The 22,919-nt window shown below is 40.4% G+C and overlaps 1 protein-coding gene across 4 annotated transcripts in view; it reads right to left on the bottom strand.

Annotated features, from left to right (window-relative positions):
• PPFIBP1 (PPFIA binding protein 1) overlaps positions 1-22,919 on the bottom strand; it is a 133,344-nt gene that overhangs the window by 43,284 nt on the left and 67,141 nt on the right. For 3 of the 4 annotated variants that reach the window (XM_063134244.1, XM_063134245.1, XM_063134246.1), the window contains exons 2-9: positions 18,499-18,596; positions 13,882-14,087; positions 8,148-8,234; positions 6,451-6,564; positions 4,897-5,028; positions 3,742-3,834; positions 2,454-2,546; positions 96-210 (exon numbers count right to left, since the gene is read on the bottom strand). In XM_063134244.1, coding sequence (XP_062990314.1) covers positions 96-210; positions 2,454-2,546; positions 3,742-3,834; positions 4,897-5,028; positions 6,451-6,564; positions 8,148-8,234; positions 13,882-14,087; positions 18,499-18,562 — 904 coding nt within the window. In that variant the 5' untranslated portion in view covers positions 18,563-18,596. The remainder of the gene's footprint in view (positions 1-95; positions 211-2,453; positions 2,547-3,741; positions 3,835-4,896; positions 5,029-6,450; positions 6,565-8,147; positions 8,235-13,881; positions 14,088-18,498; positions 18,597-22,919) is intronic. The other variant, XM_063134247.1, reaches the window with a different exon arrangement.

Raw genomic sequence — 22,919 nt, forward strand, 5'->3', positions numbered from 1 at the left:
ACTAAAGTCATAAACCACAGACAACAGTAGAATAAGTCATGGCTTTGGGGAGCACAAATTAACTCCCCTCCATGGTGATTGCAATTTTGCCTTACCTCTGTCGTTTATGTCAACCCCTTCTCCTTTCACCTGGAGAACCAGTTTCTCTTGCAATCGTTTTATCTCTGCTTCCTTTTGTTCTAATTTATCTTTTAAAGATGCTAGTTCTTCCTGTTCAAACAGAAAATCAATACAACTGTTTAGAAACTGGCTTCGTGTTTTAAAGGGATGGTCCTAAACTGAAGTTTGTCATTTAAGTTAGAGATGACTTTCTAGTAACATTTATTTCAGAAAACTTGTCAGACCTAGCTAAATTTTATAACTAGCCATTTTTCTCTTTGACATTTTCCTTGAAGAAATACCACATACATGGGGGTGGTCTATTCCCCAGCCAAAGCAACCCCATCTCTAATTTAAATGTACAAATTCAGAATCTGAAAAATGACACTAAGAATCTTATTCACCTTTTAGACATGCATGAGACACTTCCAACAACATTAAGTAGATAATACTTACAACACAATCCTAAGCTTCTGTACTCAGAAGTAAGACCCACTGTTTTCAATGAGACTTACTCCCAGTTAAGCGTGCATAAGATTGCAGCCTTAATGTGGTAAATAACAAACAACTCCAGACATGCTCACAGCATAAAATCTGATTTAATACTGCAGTGAAGTAATGTGCATGTTGTTGAATGGATGGAAGGGGAAAGAATATATATATATTTATTTAACATGTACTACGATCGCATATGAGTACAAACCCCATGTATTGCTCAGGCCATAAATAGTTTTATTAACACACATAGGTAGCAATGAATAATAAAAATAAAACCCAAATCAACATGTAGTATCACAAAGCAGCCACCCTGTAAGAATACTGATGCAGAAGTGAAGATAACATAGTTCCCATGCATGATTAAGTGGCAAAATTGAAGCTATACAAGACAAAACCACAAATGAATTGCTCTTTAAATTTCTGTCCTGCAATATAAGAAGAAACCAAGGATCTTGGGACTTCCTATTCCATCTATGTATCCAACACTGCCACATAAGCAACCTCTAGTGGTACAGCAATAGCATAAGCTGGTACGACAGGCTTCCCCAGAAAACCGTTGTGCCAGCTCATGCCATTGGCCACTAGTGGCTGCTCATGCTAGTGGTACAGCTATAGCATAAGTGGAATGGCAGTGTTGGATACTGCCCTATGTATTCAAATTACTTCCGTGTCAATGCAGATCCAGAACTACACTGTGATTTTGCCTGTTGAAATGGATGGCTTACCAAAAGCTCCATTGCACAAAAGTCCACCATGAAAAGGTGAGCAGTCTCATATTGCATATCAAGGGCTTCAACTTGCTCCAATTCAACTGTGAGGCCTAAATTACTATACAGCTCACCAACTGTAGTAGTAGGCCATTTGTACACATTATGAGAAAGCTTCTCTTTCATCTCTAAGGTGGGTGTCAGTCACAATTTCAAGTTGTCAATTACTCAGATTTAAACCATCTTAACCTGCAAAAATGAGCTACCCCTGGACTCTTTAGCTGCTCAGTCTTAATATTTAAGAGTCTACTTAACTAAGGGCTACTTTTCTCTTCTTTGGGACAACTGACATCTCTAAACCCAGAACAGTTTCTCTGGCATTTTGTTTCAGCTCCTTTGTATTACATTGCTTAGGCTTAATTGCCTAACACTACTGTACCATCCATTTAATTTGGGCGGTGTGTGTGTGTATATATAGTCTGCAACAATATCCCTGAGCATAAATACATCGGGCAGCAGATACACTCATCAAAACTACAAAGCAGATAAGTCCTGTTGTTGTCTAGAGTTTACGGCACCTCCTAAGAGGAAATGGTGTGAAGTATTGGGTAGAACACTTCACATGTTTTCATCAGTGTGCAGCAGTGCAGATGCACATAATCTTAGCCCTATCTACATTACTGTTTAATATTAGTTTTATACCAATTTTAACTGCTGTAGCTTCCCCAAAGCATCCAAAGACTTGCGGTATGGCAAGGGGTGAAAACTCTCTTCAACATCCCTAGCCATCAAACTAGTTCCAAGGATTCTCTGGGAAAAAGAACTGTTAAACCAGCTTAGGTCTTTAATACAGACATGCCAGTATCAATTAATCTTCGATCCAACAGAATAACGTAAGTGAAATGGATCTGTTAAAAATTCATCCTGGTCCACGTCCAATATATCATGAACGCCAAGACTTTATTCAAGAAATGAAATGTGTAGAAAAACACTTCAGATTTCGTTTATAAGAGTAGGGTGGGGAAAACCTCACACATGCACGGCATCAACAGAAATACTTGAGAATACAGACAAACAAGATGGAAGACAGTCTCACAAAAGCTGTGCAAAAGACATAATTCAAAAACCAGGCCTATCAATCTACCACACCTTTAACATTTGGCATTTTTGTTCCATCCGCTGCTTTTCATACTGCATCTGGCCCACTTTGATTTTCATGCTAGAAAGTTTGGCCATTAAAGACTGGTAATAGAGACAGAGGAGTGAAACAGAAGTAAAGATAGAACAAGAGACAAAGCTAAAAGTGACTACTTTCAAATTGAGGGGTTATCTCAGTGAAAGACATTTCTGTCAAAGTAAACCTGTGGATTTAAAGAAACTTGCTTTGAAGTAGCGTCCTTAGCACTTCAAAGTAGGATGCTGTTCCTGCATTAACTGGTTGCCAGTGGTAGCTATGGCACTGGTGTGTGGAGTAACCACATCATACACCTCCTCTAACACAATCGCCCCTATTACATACATTATTACACAGAATAAGCAGCCAGGTAAAATAAAAACTAGTCTTTAGAAAGAATGTATTTACCTGTCTTTCCCCACTGAAGAAGGATAAGTTGTATTTAGAGAGTGTATTGTCGTCTTCGTTCATATTATGTTTTCTCTAGAGTCAGTCTATAAATGCAGTGGGATAAACCAGCATCTCTATGGGGATAGTGTATCTAGCCTCTCCAATATTTGGGCATAATATTGGAGAACATATTGGATTATTTGTGTCATAATCACATGCATTGGAGTTGCAAATATACTGCTACCTATTTGAACATGTCAATTCATACAAACAGCACCTACATGTGAATCACCCTGCATCCCCCACCCTAAGGTAATAGTCTGCAGGCTGCCACATCTGTGAACCAGCCCTGTACTTTGGGATGGGGAGAAATTTGTCTGGTTCACATTTAACGTAAATATACCAAACTTTCATGTCTGTAAACAATGTGTGAATCAAAATTCACTGCATTGCTCTTCCCCAAATTTTCCAAAGCAGTTCCCCAATAAAATTGTGTACATAATGCATTGTATTAGGAAAATCTTGCTTAAAATTTGCATGTATTGTGTCAAATTGCATTGGGGGGAAATGTGAATGAAACTACATAAGAATTTTCAGGTAAACCTTAATTCTTTTTCACAAACTGGAAACAAACTTAAGACTGAAAAAATGAGAAACCAAGAGAAACCAAAAGAAAATCCATATCTATAGGATAATTAAGTACATTATAAAGCAGCATAACAATTGGTAACAAAGAAGCAACTGAACCAGCATATCCTATATTTTTTTTTTAAAGAAGCCTTCTTTTATGAGGTGGAGCTTGAAAACTACATTGCAATAAGGTGTTTTCAAACTCACCAACAGCCTTTTCCCCTTTTACTGACAACTACTTACTTTGGTAGACTTAAGCTTTTTCTCATACTGAAGTCTCTCACTGTCCATTTCTCCTACTTTTAAGCGTAATTCATTAATTTCCCGCATCAAACCCTGTTTAAAAAGAGTAAGAAAAATAAAATAAAATTAGTGGAAACATAAAGCAAAGAAATTTGAACCCCCTTTTCTTGCATATTTTTTTTTAAAAAGTTGAACGAATCAAAAATATTCAAGTAAGCCAACTTTGGTGAATATACAAAGAGTCCAATTATTAGTGTCTAATCCTATTCTAAGCCCTTATTTTCAAAGTGTAGTATATCAATTCATGCATTTCAGTTAAGGCATTACTATTTTCATGTAGAAATTGAAAAGAAGCAACTTGTCTAATTATGTTGCATAAAGATCCAGTATTTAAATCTTACTTGAAAGATTTCAAGAAAACGTTGCTTTTCTCAAAAGTTTATAATCCGTAGTGTGACGATAGTAGTTTTTATTGTTTGTTTTATTGTCCCCCATGCTAGTTGGCCTTTCCCCTCCCTGTTTGTTTGTTATTGTGATTTTAGAATGTAAGCCATACGGCAGGGTGTTTTGTATTCTGTTTTATTTTGTTCTGTACAGCACAATGAACATTGATGGCACTATATAAGTAAATACTATTAATAATAATGATAATCCATACCAGCACTTTACAACTTATGATCGGCCAAACTGAATGCAGCCCACGAATGGTTCAATAGGCCTCCTGTTTTTATGGCCTGCAAAAGCAGGCTGTTTGACAAGCACCTGGCAGTCTACACCACACAGCTGGTGGACTGCAATTGCTTTAGTGGGACCACAAGTTGTACAATTCTGCTCTCATACAGAAGCAAAACCTGAATAAGTAAGGGCACAATCCTATGCATGTTTAGACAGAAAATAAATCCTACAAATCCCAGCATTCCTTACTCAGGTGTGCTGGCTGGGAAATGCTGGGAGTTGCAGGACTTTTTTACGTCTAACATGCGTATGATTGTGGCCTAAATCTACTTGTAAAAGTTCTCTCTGCAGGGGTTTTAGATATGAAAACGTTGCTCTCCCATCCCAGATAGGAACACACAGAGAGAGAAAAACACCACCTTATATGTAAAGAAATGCAAGTTTAAAAAGTTTCAGTTATGGCTAATCTACTTAATTCACCTCTGTATCTCTGAACCTGTCTTCATAGTCTAGCCTGTCCTTTTCTACCGCAGTCAGCTTGAGCTTCAAGTTGGAAACTTCTGCCATAAGGTCCAGCTTTTGAGTTTCAAGAGATGTTCTGCTTAAGAGCTCCTGGTAAAAATTAAAAGAGAATGATTGATTTAAAGAATGAGAAGCTGTGGGTTTCTTTTAATATTATAGAAACTGTAGGTCCACAAGTACAAACAATAAACACCTAAGCCATGCAAAAAAGTTTCCCCAAAAAGCTTAGACAGTGAAAAGCATTCCTATGGCTGGAGATTACAGGTTTCTTTACTTTAATGGTAGGGCAGTCAAATGTGAAGTGGGACAACGCTCCTATGCTTTAATAGTTCCGTAGAATTGGGAATTTTAGCAGATGCAACTTATTTTGTCACAACATTTATAAACTAATATAAAAGTGGGAAAATCCTTCACACAGATAAAAAAAATGTCAAAATACAACAGAGTAATAACATTGCAGGTTTCTTTACTTTAATGGTAGGGCAGTCAAATGTGAAGTGGGACAAAGCTCCTATGCTTTAATAGTTCTGTAGAATTGGGAATTTTAGCAGATGCAACTTATTTAGTCACAACATTTATAAACTAATATAAAAGTGGGAAAATCCTTCACACTGATAAAAAAAAATGTCAAAATACAACAGAGTAATAACATTTAAAGTAAAATGGTGCTTTATCACACACCCTGCATTAATTAACAAAAGGAGCACCAGCCAAAATCTTTCTTGTTGACAACTATTAAAGTAACAAGATCCCTGTCCTTCTTTGCATCTAGTGCCCTATTTACAGGACAAGGTTAACGTGACATAAAGTTTTGATATGCATCTACATTGCAACCATCAATACAGATGCCATTTTACACACAACTGGTTTACAATTTGAGAAGTATTAAACAGGCAAGCCCCATGTTTCAGTTCCCTTTTTATCATTTAGAGGTCTCTAAAACTTCATTTAGAAGGCTCTAAATACATTAACGGAAGCAACAACATAATCATTACTAGAGTATATCAAAAAAGAAGGCTGAGTGTATATGTGTATATACGTGTGTGAGAGAGGAACAGATATATTAAACATATAAACACACAGTCAGATACATAGAAAGATATAAATGTTCTGGCTATACCTGCTGTATAGACTGGAGGGGGGACCCCCCCAAATGGCTAAACATAAAAGCACTGCAAGATGGTAGATTGTGATGATATTTATTCCAAGATTAATGCACTTCGGGTTATAAAAATACCTTTTTTGAACTCTACTGCACTCTTTTCCAAGGTAAGAAAAACCAATCACCAAGTACATATTCCTCAAAGGATTCTACAGTGTACAGCATAGTACAGTGTATTACAGTGTTCAAAAGAATGCCCTTGACAAAGGGTTTTTTAAACCCAAAATGAGTCAGGCTTGGAATAAATATCAAAACAATCTACCAACTTGCAGTGCTTTTATGTTTGGAGAATTCCATGCTCCAGTCTGCACAATGTTTTGGTGCCATCCCTCCTTGTTTATTTGGCATACCTGCTGTAGCATTTCTTCCGTAGCATTCAGTTTCTCCCGGTGTTCTTCTAAGCAGAGCTCCAAATCTCTGATCTTCTCTCCTTGAGCATCCACCTGGTCAGTAAGAACGCTCACCTGTACAAAAATGGAATATACAGATCTTTGGAAGCCTCTCACCTTCAGGTAGCTGACATTATTGTATAATATTTAGATATATTAAGTTTATTTACAGTTTCAATTATTTCAACCTCCACCAAACTATCAGGGCATTACTGCAACTAGTACTGTTGAGGCATTCACTGACATGACACAGGATGATCAGGGCATTACAGGAGTATTCATAGATGTTCTTTGCCAGAGTTCCTTGAACGTCATTGAGACTGTGCTTTAGTGGACAAAATTTCCCTCCAGACTTGTGTTAACTTGTTCTAATATACGTAACCTAAGAAGAACCTTGCTGGATCAGAGCAAAAGTTCATCTAGGCCAGCATCCTCTTTCTCAAACAGGCACCTTGACCCTGGGGAGCCGACAAGGAAAACATGAAGACAACAGTACTTCTCCGTAGTTGCTCCCCAGCAACAACTTTTCAGTGGCATGTTGCTTCTGAGCTCAGAGGTCCTATATAGCCATTAACAAGAACAGCCTTTGACAAGCCTATCACACCATGAATTTGTTCAATTCCCTTTTAAAGCCATTTAATTTAGAGGCCGTCACCATTTTGAGTGGCAATGAGTTTCAGAAATTAATTCCGAGCCATGTGAAAAAGTAAGTCCTCTTTCTTGTCTGTCTATAATTTAATGCTGATCAATTCCACTGGAAGACACACATTTTTAATGGTATAAAAAACAGGGAGAAAACTACCTATTTTCTCCACAATGTGCATAACTATTTAAATCCCAATTATGTTCTCCCTTCATTGTCTTCTTTCCGAACTAAGAAGTCCCACGTCTTTTAACCTTTCCTTATAGGGAAGATGCTCCTGTTCTCTCATCCTTACAGTTGCCCCTTTCTGTACCCTTTTCAGTTCTACAACATCCTTTTTGACATGGGGCTACTAGAATTGTACATAATGTTCCAAAAGCAGCTATATATTAGGACATTACAATACTGGAAATTTTATTTTCTATCTTTTTCCTAATAATCACTTGCACAGAATTTGCTTTTTTCACACCGGAAGCTAAGTTTTATTTTATTTATTTATTTATTTATTTCATTTCATTTCTATACCGCCCCAATAGCCGAAGCTCTCTGGGCAGTTAAAAACACAAAAAGTAACCACTGCAATCCTTACCACAGAACAACAACTAAGCACAACTCTTCATCCTTCTAGGGAGAGATCTATTTGAGTTAAGGGGGAGGATGTGAGTGTCTCAAAAAAGCATAGAGTGTGACAGGAGAGAAGCCTCCGCCCAGGATTCACTTCATAACCATTACCTGGAGATGTGAATAGAACGCTCAGCCATCCTGGGAAAGGGAAAATTGGACCACCCTGAAAAATGTCTCAAAGAAAATTCCCTTACCCCTTCTTTTAACAAAATGTTCCCTAATTTTCAATCAATGAACACTGCACATCAGAGACAATTGTAGAGGGCAGGGTTGTAAACATGAGTGCTGAGTGAGCTCACATGCCAAGACAGCTATGTAAGTCCAGACCATCATCCAAAGCTTTATTATTCATAGAGAAGCAAAGAATGAACTAACTTGGAAAAGGACTTACTTGCAGAACAAGAGATTCCTTGTCATTTTCCAAACGTGAAAGCCGCTCTTGATACACATCTCCATTAGCGGATATATGCCCATTGGTCTGGAAAATAAAATAAAGGATACACTGGCCTGCTGTAACACTGTTCCATCAGTACAAGTCAAATTACAGAACTAAATAAAACAGCAGATGACTGTCACAGAGGCTTCAGGATGCGACCACAAGGCTACAAAAATATACAAATTATTTCATCATGAAATGTAAATGGAGGTATCCATAGGCTGATGATGCTGAACCAATTAACAACCCAAGCATCTAAAGAGCAACGGTTGGGTAGAAGGCTCATCTCATGCAAACACTTATGGTGTCCCTAACGTTAAACTAATGAAAGCTATTGCTGGATGACAAATTTTGTTTAGACTGAAGTCAAATATACTGCATGCTTAGGCTTTACCAGAGATCTAGAAACGTCTAGTTTTGGACACAAGTAGGACAATGGACAATTTGGACCACTGGCCTGATACTGTAGGCCTTTTGTTTTCTTGTATACTCTGCATATTATTTTGCATGTATCAACATTATGACCTTTGAAAGACAACTCTCTGGAAAATAGACATTCCCCTTCCCCCAAATTGTCACCTTGGTATTAACAAGCTAACACTGATTAAAAACAAGATACCCTTGCCTGTCACTAGTCCAAGACCAATACTCGACAATCTATTACACCACACTGTTTGTCCCAATCACTGAACAAATGGGGAATATTGATATTGCATCAGTAATGGTGAAATCTTAAAGTTGTGTAAAATGTACTCTCTACAGCAATGTCAGCTAGTTTGGAACTACTCTACTTTACTGAAGAGATGGGCAGAAGGTAGATCAGGATCTTCTGGTGATTTGTAGTAGATCTACAACCTTTCGGATTGTCTACCCACATAGCACTATGGCTTTATTATTTTTTAATATTTTATTGTTTATTTTAAGGTAGGTTGTGCATTGCCTTGATAGGTTTTGGCAAAAAGGGTTTAGCAGACTGCAAAATGAGTAAGGACCATCCATTCTTCTGAGTAAATTAGAAGACAATAGCAATACCAGCATTTCCTTAAACGTTGTACATTACTTTAATACATTGCAGAATGAACCCATCCATAATGGAATGGTATGTGAAGAGGGACAAGCAGCAGTGGAAATGCTAAAACTTGCTTATAAATGTCATCCAATTACTATGTTACCTCACGTTTACTAAACCAGAAGTTAAACCATTCCTCTTTTAAGCCTAAACAGCTTTAAAACCCATATGTTGTTGAATAATAAAAAAAATCCTTGTTTTAAAAGCGACAAACTGAAATGAATTTTATTTTATTTACCATGACGTCCATTTTCATATGCACAAGCAAATTCTAAGAATAGGTGAGGTAATTTCCTAGTCTTAGAAATGCTGTAATACAAAAGGCAAGACTGAGGAGACCTGAAGCGATAAGAACACAATTCAGAACCAGAAGACTGAGGGGGGTGGGATGCATTTTGAAAATGAGAAGTGAGAAATTTGTCTCCCGTGACCCAAATTCATTTCCTGCACATTCAGCGTTTCCAAAAATGGTTGCAAGATGAAGAACCACAGTTGAGCGCTGAAACAAAAATAAGCAACTCTTGAAGCAAAGCAAATTGATACAAACACACAAAGGCTCCCTGGCAGTATGGTAGGAAAGAATATTGTTAGAATGATTATCATCATACTATGCTGTGATTTTGCTTGGCGCCTCAATGCTACAAATCTCTTGTGGAGAATATGCAATGTTCAGTATAGGTATTTTATTGCTACTTAACACACTTAAATCCATGCTAAATTGGATTAAATGGAAAGTTAAATCCGAGCTGAAATGACCCTACAGCTGCCAAAAGATTACCAAACCTGCTAAACTTGTAAAGTAGCTTTTATCAGCAAATTGTCTATTAAATTCTCTTACTTTCATGAGGAAAACAGAACAAATTAACCAGTATTTTTCCATGAGATAAATTTTACTTCAAAACTTATATAATGTCATCCGTTTGCTTTGCAGAGTAGCATAAACAACAACAACAACAGACAGGCAGGACCCTTCCTCTGGGGAGTTAATACTCTAAATGTTGGATCTGGGGAGACAACACTGAGGAAAGAAAGAGGAGAAGGGGGGGCTAGGATAACAGGGGAAAGATAGGCATAAATACAGCTACCCATTATTTAGACTTTGTTTCGGCTGAGAGAGCCTCGTGTGGCGCAGAGTGGTAAGCGGCAGTTACTGCAGCCGAAACTCTCCCCACGGTCTGAGTTTGATCCCAGCGGAAGCTGGTTCTCAGGTAGCCGGCTCAGGTCGACTCAGCCTTCCATCCTTCCGAGGTCGGTAAAATGAGTACCCAGCAAGCTGGGGGAAAGGTAACCACGACTGGGGAAGGCAATGGCAAACCACCCCGCTACAAAGTCTGCCAAGAAAACGTCAGCGAAAGCAGGTTTCCCTCTAGGAGTCAGTAACGACTCAAAGTGCTTGCACGAGAGGTTCCTTTCCTTTCCTTTCAGCTGAGGCAGACAACTAAAGGGTTAAGCCAAAGTTGTCATGGATGGGGGAGTGGAAGGTTGAGATGGAATCTGAAGAAAAGAGGCAACACTACAGAGAAACACTAGGAAGTCGTGGCATAAGTAGCATTGAGGGAGGAATGGAAGGGGGCACCAGGGTGGGTGTGTTTTCTGTGGTATTTATTACCAACACTGAAGAATGGTTACATTAACAGTTTTCTTTCAAACTTTAGGCAAAGCAAAACTTGGTATGAGTAGCAAAGCACACTAGAGCTTGTTCTGCGTATGGAAAGAGTATCCATACCATAAACTGATAGAAAATATAACTGTCTATTAGGCACCTTTGGCCAACCTCCTAAGGTTGTATCCAATGGTACAGCTCCATCCGTGGGAAATGGGAGGGGACCATTTTTCCTTCCCCGTGCCATCAAAATCTGCTCTGGGGGCTAAGAAACCCTTTGGAACAGATTTTCAGGCGGTGCAGAGAACTGCAAAAGGAGGAGAGAAAGTCCCCTTGCACTAGCAGATGCCTGCTAGTTTGGCATTGGATGTAACCCAGGAATTGGACATACTATGCTTCAATATGGGAAGAGTCCCCTACACCTTTAACGGTTGGCAAAGAAAGATGCCAAACAAGTACAACTTTTCTGACCATTTTGTTTAGTGTTATACACAATTGTTAAAGCATGCTGCACCCTGATCTGTATTGATCTGGCAAACCGATGGCCTAATTTTCACTGAAGTGGTAAACTTGAGTCTGAGGTATGCCATTTCAGACCCTAGGGAGTGGGGGGGGTGGGAGGGTTGTCACATGAACAACTCCTCCTCCTTTTTAAGAATGTCTCTCCACATAGTTAAGCAGCCCTAAGAATAGGATTCTCGTAGAAACTATCTGCCCCATATACAAAAAAGTATTTCTCCAAATTTGACACTAAAAATGTATCTCTGCAATTCTGACACACTGATGAGGAACATGTCGAACTCAATAAATCCGGCAGGCCTATCTAGGGGAATTTTAGGATGTTTTTAGAATGTTTTTAGGATGTTTAAACAATGTATATTATGTTCTTAATTCAGTTTTATGTATTTTATATTTGCTGTAGTTCCCCACCTCGATCAAAATGGAGAGGCGGGTAAGAAATAAATTTTATTATTTGTATAATAGGAATGTTGATCAGTACCCATGTTTGCACCCCCTACAAGCTTCACTAAGACGGGAATTTGAACACTGAGCCTGAGCTAAAATTGCACCCTTCTTCCAGTAGATGGCATCTTCAGTCAATCGGAAAACAATCTATTAAAAACTTGCAAGGTCTTGCTTTGCAGAGATGCCCTATCACATTTTTACTGAGCAAGACTATAAGGGCGATGTTGCATGTTGCTTCTTACTAAATTAGCACACTATGTTGTTATAAGGGATAGGCAATGCAAGATCATAATTCCAAAATTAGGTTAAATGCCCATTTTAAAAATCTGTTTAAACAAATAGCATATGTGGCATGAAAACGACATTTCTAAATTCATGTTAACGCAATATTAAATGGGCAGTAGCCCAAATGGATGGTTTGTGGAAAAGAGATTCTGAAGACAGCAGTACCTCAATAAATAGTTTATTTATTCCTAACAACCATAGCTGGGCAGAGTTGTTTGAAAGTTAAGAAGAGGCAATGCAATTTCCCTAGGTTGACCTGAAAAGCCTGGGTCAGCTGCATCCAAGAGGAATAAACTAACTCATATGCTACAAGAATATTGTGCAATAGCGTCAAGGCAAACAGGAGGAATGGCTGTTTCACACACACACACACACACACACAGACACACACACACACACACACACACATCCTTTACAAAAAGGACCTCCAATTTCAATGATTACAGAGCATACAAAAAGGGGGTAAAATGTTCAGTGATAACTGTGGCTTTAAAGGAGAAAATAGTCCCTGCTCACAAGGAGAGGGGGAAGGGATCGTGCTGTGCCTTATTCAACAAAAAAAAAAAATTATTTATTTACAAGAGACAACATCTTTTGGGAGGCGTTCCTCTCACCCTGAAATAGCAACTTGCTCACCAAAGATCAAATTAATTCCACAAAACTCTGGCACAGCATTACTATTCGTCAACCTCTCTGGCCTTGGTCAACATGGGTTGGGATTCTAAGGTCATATATAAAATTTATTTATTTATTTATTGCGTTTCTATACCACCCAATATTCTTTCCTATTTAAATAGTATGAACAATAACAATAAGGTGAATTGAAACCCAAGTTAACAGGACCAATACTGGAACATAATTTAGGGTGAAATCCTATGTATGTTTAGACAGTAAAAAGTCCTAAAACTACCAGCATTCCCCAGCCAGAAAGTCATAAAACCACCAGCATTCCCCAGCCAGCATGCATAGAATTGAACCTTAAGCACTCTAAAGTACTACCCAGAGCCAATGGTAAACACATTCCAAACAGTGGTTGCATTCAGACTGCACAATAATCAGCCATGTCTTAATAGTCAACTCCATGGTTGATTATCGAGGGGGTACTCCCTACACAATATGACTATAATCAACCATGGTCGGCATTAAGGTGAGTTGACTATTAGTCAACTGTGTTTGATTGACACATCCCCCCTCACGCCACCTGCTGGTATCCCATCAGCTATGGGATGGACTAGAGCAGCAGCTCTTGCCAGGGGACTCTCTAGTTGCTGAAAATAACCAACTGTGTGTGTGCCGAAATAGGCAATGGTGCCTGACACATAGTACAATAACCAACATTTCTTCAAATAATCAAATCTGCACAGCATTGGTTATTTGCGTTGGTTATTTCGGCTGAATAACCAACTGTGGCGTGAAAAAGTCCTATCAGACAACACAATAACCAACCGCTGACTATTTAACCCATCATTGGTTAACATGTCGTCCAAACCCAGTCAGCGAGTAGAAGCATAAGAAGGATTTTGAAAGAAGGATTTTGACAAAATTCAATATGCCCTGTAAAAGAAAAAAAACTTCGTCTTGTATCATTGTAAAAGCAATGCTGAAAACACTTTCACAAAAGAGCATAATGGTGTCAACTGAAATTGCCTTATGACAAGGTGGGGGGTTGGTATGCATTTAACAATATTACAGTACATTGACAAATCCAGCAAAGAAGTCCATCAATATTTTTCTTTAGTGCAAAGTAATTCATACCACTGCCATACCATTTGGCTCTGTAGCCATTCAATCAGAACTTCTGCTGTCGAATCTGGGACTTGGCACCGCAATCCCTCTTTTTCATCCGCTTCCATCATCTCCAATAAGCCACGCAAATCCTCCACGAGGTGCAACGCTCGCAGGCTCCCCATGAACGGAGAAGTCGGGGACTGGCAGTCAAATATGCCGTTGGAATATTCCAAAGCCTTGGAACCTAGGAAGCACAACATTTTCATTTTAAGCCCTCAAGTCCAGCATTAGCCACAATTTTTTTACAAACGATTTGTTCAAGGTGATAGTGGAGGAAGCGGAAACAGGATTTAAAGTGTTAAGAGCTGCTACAAACTCAAAGGATTAGGAATCTACAAAAATAATTAGACGTATCTGACTTTTGAATATACTCGAATTTTAGAGGCACTAAGTCAAATGCCTCTTATGCTCTGTTTATTTATTCATGTAATCACCACACGTGTATGCTTTCCTTCTTCCAAGGGTTTATCCCATTTTCTACTCTGTGTGAGTCAGATTAAGAGAGGGAGTGTTATTTGCCCAAAATTGATAGCTTAGTGGGGGTTTGAACCCAGGTCTTCTTGTGTCAACGGTCTTAACTGTGTATTTTCTACATCATATTGACTGTGTACTACCATTGCCTTAAACAAGTTTGCTATTTTAAATCATTGTACATTAAATCCAATAAACTGGATTATATACATGTGCTTTATATATGCAATTCTACCATCTGGTTTAATGTGAAACAGTATATTTTAAGACTGATCTGCTTGAACTCGAAGTCATTCTGTAAAATTTATGCAAACTGCTGTTCATGCTAAGTGTATAAATTAGATGCAGGCCTCTGGTCGTGTTGTTTGCAAGGCAGCCTTTGCAACATAATAATGATTTAACTGAATGCTAATTCTGTGGTATTAATGGCTTAAATACTACAATCAGGCCCAGCTGAAGGTATTTTACTGTGCTCACTGGATCACTCGGGCAGCGTACCAATTGGCCGGAGGCTCCCTCACTTGCTCCCTTCCTCCCCCACTGTAGTCACCTTCACCCGCCCACCCCAGTGAAGGCTCCTTTCACCCCTGCTCAGTCCATGCCTGCCTACCTGCCTGCCTTTGCAGCTGGTGCAGAGGAAGCACCAGCAAGCTGCCCTCTCGTATTCCAGGCAGAAGCAGGGCTGGCCAGGATTGGGGCTGCCTTTCTGTGGAACTTGTGTGGTGCCTCCATTTCTGTTGTTGGGAGGAGGGGGCCATCTCTTGCAGGAGCACCACGGCTGGAGCACAAGAGGAGAGCGGCTGAGCAGGCAGGAGCAAGTCATCAGACAGACTGCTGGCTGACCGAATACGTGACGGAGGCCGAGTGGATAAGTGAGCAAGTGGGCAGCTGTGGCTCTGGCAGCAGGGAGGCCGCGGTGGGCAAAGAGCAATACAATTCACCGCTCTCTCTGCTCCACCACCTGACGCGGCTGCATAATCCCGCATACTGGCAGAACCACGCCTGACTACAGTCACACAGGGCCAATATCCTAACCCTCCAAACCAGAGAGCACAATATTTGTGGCCTGGCAATGTGCTGTACAGATGAGCAGCCAATAAGAGAACGCTTTAAATAGTCATGCCAGGGGAGAAAAGAGGAGGGAGAATGGGAGACAGAAAACTCTGCTTTAATCAGCAGATGCTACAGTTTCTGCAAGGAGGGTTTTTAATAGAATTATCTTAATGTGGGTTGAGGGTTTTTAATGGAATTTTTTTTACTGTATATGCGATTGTAAAGCGCCACGATACCAGAAATGGTGAGGTGGTGCTATAAAAATGCTTTAAATAAAATAAAATAAAATAATAAGACTGAACACCTGGGATGGGCCAAGCTCTTGAGAACTCTATGATGAGAACTCTGTTGCCTGGGAACCAAGAGAAGAAAGCAAGTCCAGGTGAGTGCACATGAAACCATCTCCACGTAAAGCCCTTTTTAAAACTGCCACAGGACTCTATGCAGCAAACTGGTAAGTGTGCAGCACTGTTCCTCTTTCGTTAGGTGACCCCTAGATCCCACTCTTTACGATTGTTTTCTCTATACATCTGTGTGTGAGTTTCTGAAGGTACCACCATGCATCTAGTGAAGTGCACTCTATCTGTTCGTCTTTAAGATGCCACAAGAAGAAGATCATCTTTGATGCATGAATGCAACATTCATTTGATGTAATTGCATGCTGTATTTGTATTTGTTTTTATGGATATCCTGCCCTGGCCCTCAAAGGCTCAGGACACTTAAAAGACTTTTTGAACGAAATAAATGACTATGTTCAGCATTCTCATAAGCCTTTTGGTAGAATCAGAAGAGGGAAACCCACTCTCAAACCTAAACAATTAGAAACAGAAATCTAAAAATACTAAACTCAACAATGAAACAAAGCCAAACCATGTTTATAATTCTTCTAAACAGAGATACACACTTTATTTGGCAGTAAGTCTCACTGAAGTCAATGAGACCTTTTAGTAGGCAAGCACAGGATTGTGCTATAACCGCTAGAGTGTCAGACTGGGAGTCGGGAAATCCGGGTTCTAGTCCCCACTTGGCCATGGAAACACACTGGGTGACTTTTGAGCCAGTCACAGACTCTCAACCCAACCCACATTACAGGGTGGTTGTTGTGAGGATAAAGTGGAGAGGAGGAGGATTACGTACACCGCCTTGGGTTCCTTGCAGGAAAAAAGGTGGGATATAAATGCAATAATAAATAAACTGTGTTGGGAGTGCTTTGAACATACATTTGCTGTCTGGAAAAGGAATGCCTTAAAATGCAGCAGATGTATGTTCAAACCATTTCCACTGCTTCAGAATGCCGGTCGTCACCCTTCAAAGTACTGTCTGCCTATCTCGCTCTGCAATCCTTACATCAGCCTTGTATTTAAGCACTCTCCAGGTAGCCATCGCATGCAGACAAGGGAGTGGGCAGTGGGCAGACTGCTCTGTCCCTCCTCTGTGAATAGAAAGCAAGTTGACTGTAAAAGTCCCCTCCTCAGATCCCAATGTAGAAATGATGAGCTGCTGGAGGAAGGACAGAGCTGTCTACATCATTATCATCGATTAATTGATTCATTGAAGGTTAGTAACTTTTGTGGCCTTATTTACAAGATTGTGTTATGTATCTTTGAAAGTATTATTTAAGAGTGTTTGGATATAATGTACATAAGTACTTCCCTGTTGGACCAGGCCCAGCTTCCACTCTGGTCCAGATGACTATGGGATGCTCACAAGCACTGCATGAAGCAGACAGGACTCCTGGGTTGTGTTACATCTCATATCTATTATTCGTAAGTATTCTCTCTCTGGACATGAAGCATCTATTCCACTATCAAGGTTAATAGGATGTGACAAAAATTATGGAAGTTAAGCCTTTGGTGTTTTTTTAATAAAGCCACTTAAGTTAGAGAACTCTTAAAAGTTATTAATAAGTTGTGTAAGTTAATTCACTGGTAGGTTTTTTTTTTAAAAAAAAAAAAGATTCTACGCTATAGTTGAGAATTTGGACATTTTATCATTATGTACTTAATTGCCTTATCAAGATCAATCTGGCCCCAACTTCCTTTAGAGCAATGTAAATGCAACCACAGAAAGAAGTTTCATTCCACATTTGCTGAACACATGTAATATGTATTTATGATGCAAATCTTTAGAAACTTGGTATGGCTGTGGGAGAGTGGAGAAGAGGAAGGCAGATGTTATTGTCCAGTTATGAAAGTGTATTGCAAGGGGAACAAAGTATCAAATCTGAAGAATCGGCACCTTCAGTTTTTCTGCACCCACTCGAAATACTTCTCTAGTTTAAACAGCTGTTTGCACGGCTTGGTTTGGCATGCAATGAAACCAAAATGTTAAGAGTGCTTGGCCGGAATTCCATTCCTCCAACATCTCTTTTGGGAATGGGGAAGAAACAGAGCAGTCAAGGCTTAGTTCTCACAAAACACTGAGGAGAAGTTGTTCCTGGACTATATCACTCTGAGGGGGTGGGGAGAGAGAAGAAAAACCACAGCAGAAGGCTACTTAAAACATTTTTTTAAACTCCCTGTCCACAGAAACCAAGGATAGTTTTCACACATATGCCACCCCCACCCGCACAGAGAAGATGTTCAACCATCAATCACACCCCTGCAGTTTGTGCTATTGTCCAGGAATAATTTTACCACCTCATCTACTGCTTTGTGTGAACTTGGTCCAGGTTGCTAATATTTGCCCTTTCCCTCTCGAACATTCTTCTAGCATGCGTGCACACACAAACACAAATCTACACACACACAAACATACAAACACACTTAACGTTAATCTATATTTGGAAAAATGCCCTCCTGCCTCTAATAAGCAGATTGCAAACGTAGAGCCACATTACTCAGTGGCTTTGAGAAGCAGATGATGAAGGTTAAGAACAGAGCTTCAAGCAAGTAGATGGCTTTGTTTGCATACAATCCATGAAGAGCTCTTTCAGTTTGATTTGCATCCCCTCTGAAGAGAAAAAAAATCATAATACCTGGTGCCTACCTTAGGCCAGAACTCTGCCCTCTGCCCTCCAGGAATGAAAGGACAATCGAACAGATTAAGACAAAACATGGTTAATGTTCTACCTGCAATAATGCCATCCATCTGTTCCAAAGCTGCAGCCAGCATCTCACTTGCATCACTCATCATTTTCTCTTTTCTGCAGGGTAGCTACTGCAAACACCTAAAATAATGAAGCAACAGTGTTACACATGCGTTGCAGCCCTTTGGAAACCACAGCTAACCAAAACAATCTGCAAATGGTAGTTTTACTTGATTTCAGTTTGTTAAAAATACGGGTTCTGCCCTGCAATAGCACTGATACCCACAAACGTACTTCACCCAGGCCAGCCCAAGTTGAGCCTGGGTCACTTGGAAACCTAGCATTTGTACGGGGAGGAGGAATGCATTCCTGCATCAGAAGGCCTCTTTCCAACAAGCATGCACCGTTACAGACCATCTGGTTTGTAGAACATCTGTTCCCTTCTAAAACTGTCAGATGGAAAGTTCAATCACAGGAGAAAGGAGGTCTTAGCAAAACCCACAAGCCACATGCTCCAGAGCTGTGTCCTGCTAGCTGCAATGGGGTTGCTTCAGCGAATAACAAGGGATTCTAGGATTGTAAGCCAGGTGTCTCCTGCTCTTAGCAGCCTGAAAGCTTTCCAGGGAAAAATACCAAACTAAGAAAGAAATGTCAGTCTCAGTAGACAGGCATGCACAACATGAAACTCACCAAGCTGCACTCAGCTCAACAACTATACGTAGTGGTCCACCATGCATTGCCTGCCTGGGACTGCAAAACCAGGGAAACTGTTAAGCATGCAGCAAACCAAAGTACCAATTTATACAGGCTTGCACCACAGATGCTTCAGCAGCTGCCCTGTATGTCCTCTAAGGCCATTCTTGTTAAGTTTTCAGTTTTGGAGGTAAGATATAATGCAGTGGCCAGACCACCACAGAGATGACAGGGTACAAATTCAGACATTACATTTCAGGATTTATTGAACACACGAGGGGGGAGGTGAAAATGACCATGGCAGGTCCGCCTTCCTCTTCGCCATTCTCATTGCCCTCCTCATGTTGCGGGTGAACTTCTGCAACAACTAACCTTTTGTACCCATGTGGGCGTCCCACACAATTTAGAATAATCAAATAATCGCTCACATGGCACAGATATTTCCGTCTAGATCATTACAATTTTGGAAATGCATTTGGATAAAATCATGACCACGCAAGTGCAAATTATTTCAGGGCTTTCAAAACCTAATATCGGATTCGCTTCAGTAACATGAACTAATTTACATTTTCAGGATGAATCACTGTGACAGAGCAGCTAGAGGATCTTCCCTTTCCATAGCCACCACCCCATATGATCAAGTGAAGCATCCTTGCTCCGAGTGTGGTCCTTCACTGAAATTAGACTGGCTCACTCTTGACATCACACCAGGCCAACTTCAGAGAAGCATAATATGGTTTGGTGTAATGTCTGAATTGAGCCATTTTGTCAAAAACAGACATCACAACAAACTATGATATCACTTATTATTGTTTAGAACCTAAACTGAAGTTGAAGGTTCAAAATAATCAAGAAGTGCACTTGTTATTGCAGGCTTCCCCACCCAAGTACCCTCCAGATGTTTTGGAATACAATTTCTATGCCGCAACAATCTCTCGAGGCAGAGCAACAACTGTTTATAGGGCCTAGGGCTCAAGGCAGTTCCCGAAAGCACCAGACGAGAGCGCTGCTGGTCTCCCTCATCCTTCGCCTTCCCTGCTTTGTTAGGGGGGGGGGGGAGAGTAAAGAAAGAGCAGGGCTCCTGAAACTGCAAGCCAAGTGCACCACAGACTTCCTTCCTCCCTCAATTGTCCCACCCGGTGCAGCCAAGGGATAAGCTTAGCACCCTCTGCTGGCATCTGATCACAGACTGGAGTTAACAAAGGGATTTCCTCCTGAAGCCTGCAGACCAAGAGGCGGAGGGAGTTCAAGCCAGAGAGGGAGCCCAAGTCTCTGCAGGTTGGATGGAAAACCTCGGCAGGGCAGGTCCATGGACCAGTGGTTAAAAGGATCAAGTGGCAGGCGATTTGAAAGACCTCTGCCTGCAGAGCCACTGCCAATCAACTGGGCAATATTGGGCTACACAGACAAATAGTCTGATGGAGTATAAGGGCATATCTAGACAGGGCGATATCCTGGGGATTGCCCCGGGATCATCCCTGTGTGTCCACATGATGCACAGGGGATCCCGGGAGCAGGGAGGGGTGATCCCTCCCTTTCCCCGGGATATCGCCCTACCCATTAATTTTAACTGCGTTTTTGGGATGATCCCAAGACCGCAGGCCGTGTGGCCCGCCATCACGGTTTCATCCCAGCTAATCGCGAGAAACTGCGAGGAGCCAGGAACTCTGCACGGAGCTCCTCCGCAGGTAGGTCTAGCCATGCCCAAGGCAGCTTCCTATGTTCCTGATGGGTACAGTTTGGAACCCCACTCCATGACATTATTTATGCATACAAATCCAAAAGCACACTCACTCACGAGCGCACACACACACACACACACCAGTTCCTGCAGTGCTTTCCTAAACCACCAGAGCCTTCTTGCTGCCTTCTCTCCAAACATTGGCTGAAGCACATTCTATTAAGAAAGGCAAGTGTTGCAGCTTTTCCTGGGCAGAGCCATTTTGGGCCACTGGTTGGTTGGTAGTAGATAAAGTATTTACATGCCCTTCTACAAATATACACAATGAAACTAGCATGTTAGGGAAAAGGCTAGTCTACATTTATATGTGCAGGCTGTAGCTTTGTTTGAATGTTGAATTTGTTTGAATGTTTGAATGTCGCATATTAGAATAATCATCAACCACCTATCTAGACTGAAATGTTATTGTCCATTGATAGATAAAATTACATGAGACTGTACATTGTGCATTTAAGCTCTTCAAAATCCGTCCTTTACATACATCTTCCTTCTTATTTTCCATTCATAAATGCCACATCCTATTCCGATTTTCGTTCCTCTCCCCTTGTTCTATTTTTCTCCTGACATATGCTGAACTCTCTGCACCTGCGTATTAAAAGCGGCAGAAAAGTGTAGTCCTGAGCTGATTACATCAGTACATTTCCAGGCCAGGACACAAAGGAAGCTCAAGTGAAGCAGCAGTTCCATTTTGCTTGTTGAAGAGCCCTTCAAACAAACAAGACGGATGGCCCAATGGCAGCACTCAAGAAACCTGCCGTGCTGAAATTCAACTCATGTAGCTTCATTCATTTAGCTAAATGAAGGATTAACCTCCCCCCTCCCAAAGTATTTGCAGCCACTGAACTTTGCCTAATCCATCAGCTTACATTCTTGCTTTTTAGAGCCTAACGCTTAGTGAAGTACAGCAAGACGCCAACATCTCAGTTACTAAAGCAGGGTGGGGAATCAAGCCAACGTATGTACAAGATGTCATACCATTTCACAAACTGTGTTCACTAGTGTCTGTATAAACAGCCAGCCCTGAAGGTGGTACCATTTTTGGAATTTAGAACCTATTGTAGAAGTGTATTCAGTCATTGGCATTAAGTAAGTATGCTGAGTTTTCCCATTTTATACTGTAAACATATGGCTGTTTCATCCTCAAAATCTTAGGGAATTCAGACAACTGTTCACTAAACTATGATACCATTGCACAAAGTAAGTCCAGATGGCATCTTTCTATGAGACCAAATTCTTGTCGGAAATGGAAACCCAGAAGAACAAACCTACTTCAAATTCATAACTTAGAGTTTCAACGAACTTTTCTTCAGGTTAAGGTAAAATGGTCAAAGAGAAAAACATTTAAAACCCCACATTTAAAACCTTCCTTTGCAAGATTTTGGACCACTGTCTTAACCTGAAAAGGGATATTTTAGAGAAGGAATATATATCAAGACATTTGTTTGTTTTTTAAATGACATCTTTGCTATTTTAGTACTGGAGCCAACATGAATCTTCCTCCCACAGTATATTATTACATTGAATCACTATAATACAGTAACGTTGTTAGGAGTATTCTTGTAAACTTCACTTGGCATTTATACAGCTTGCTCCAAGAGGCTCGCATACATCTGTGCCCGTAACCTCAGCACACATCTAGCATGTAGATATGTGCCATTATCTCCATCAGAACAGAGAGAACAAGAACAAGGAGATTAAAAGCACCTAATCAAAAGCCCATTGAACCAACTAGGAGATCTTCCCACTTAGAGATAATGAACTTTGGAGCAGAGATTAAGCAACTTGTCTAAGGACTTTCACACATCAAGGCATGTGGGGGAAATCACATTACATACCACAGCTTCCTCAATATGCAAATTGTACGTGCTGAGAAACCAGTTACTTTTATGTTACCTCCAACTCTTTGTTCACGCACATGCAGGTAAATGCATCAATGTAAACATTAAGGAGTACTATTACCACAGACATCAAGCACAGCTTACACTGAGTGTTCCCATCACCAGAACCCTCGGTCATTTACCAAAGCTACT

Source organism: Elgaria multicarinata, chromosome 9 (assembly GCF_023053635.1).
Source record: "Elgaria multicarinata webbii isolate HBS135686 ecotype San Diego chromosome 9, rElgMul1.1.pri, whole genome shotgun sequence".
NCBI classification, from domain to species: Eukaryota; Metazoa; Chordata; class Lepidosauria; order Squamata; family Anguidae; genus Elgaria; species Elgaria multicarinata.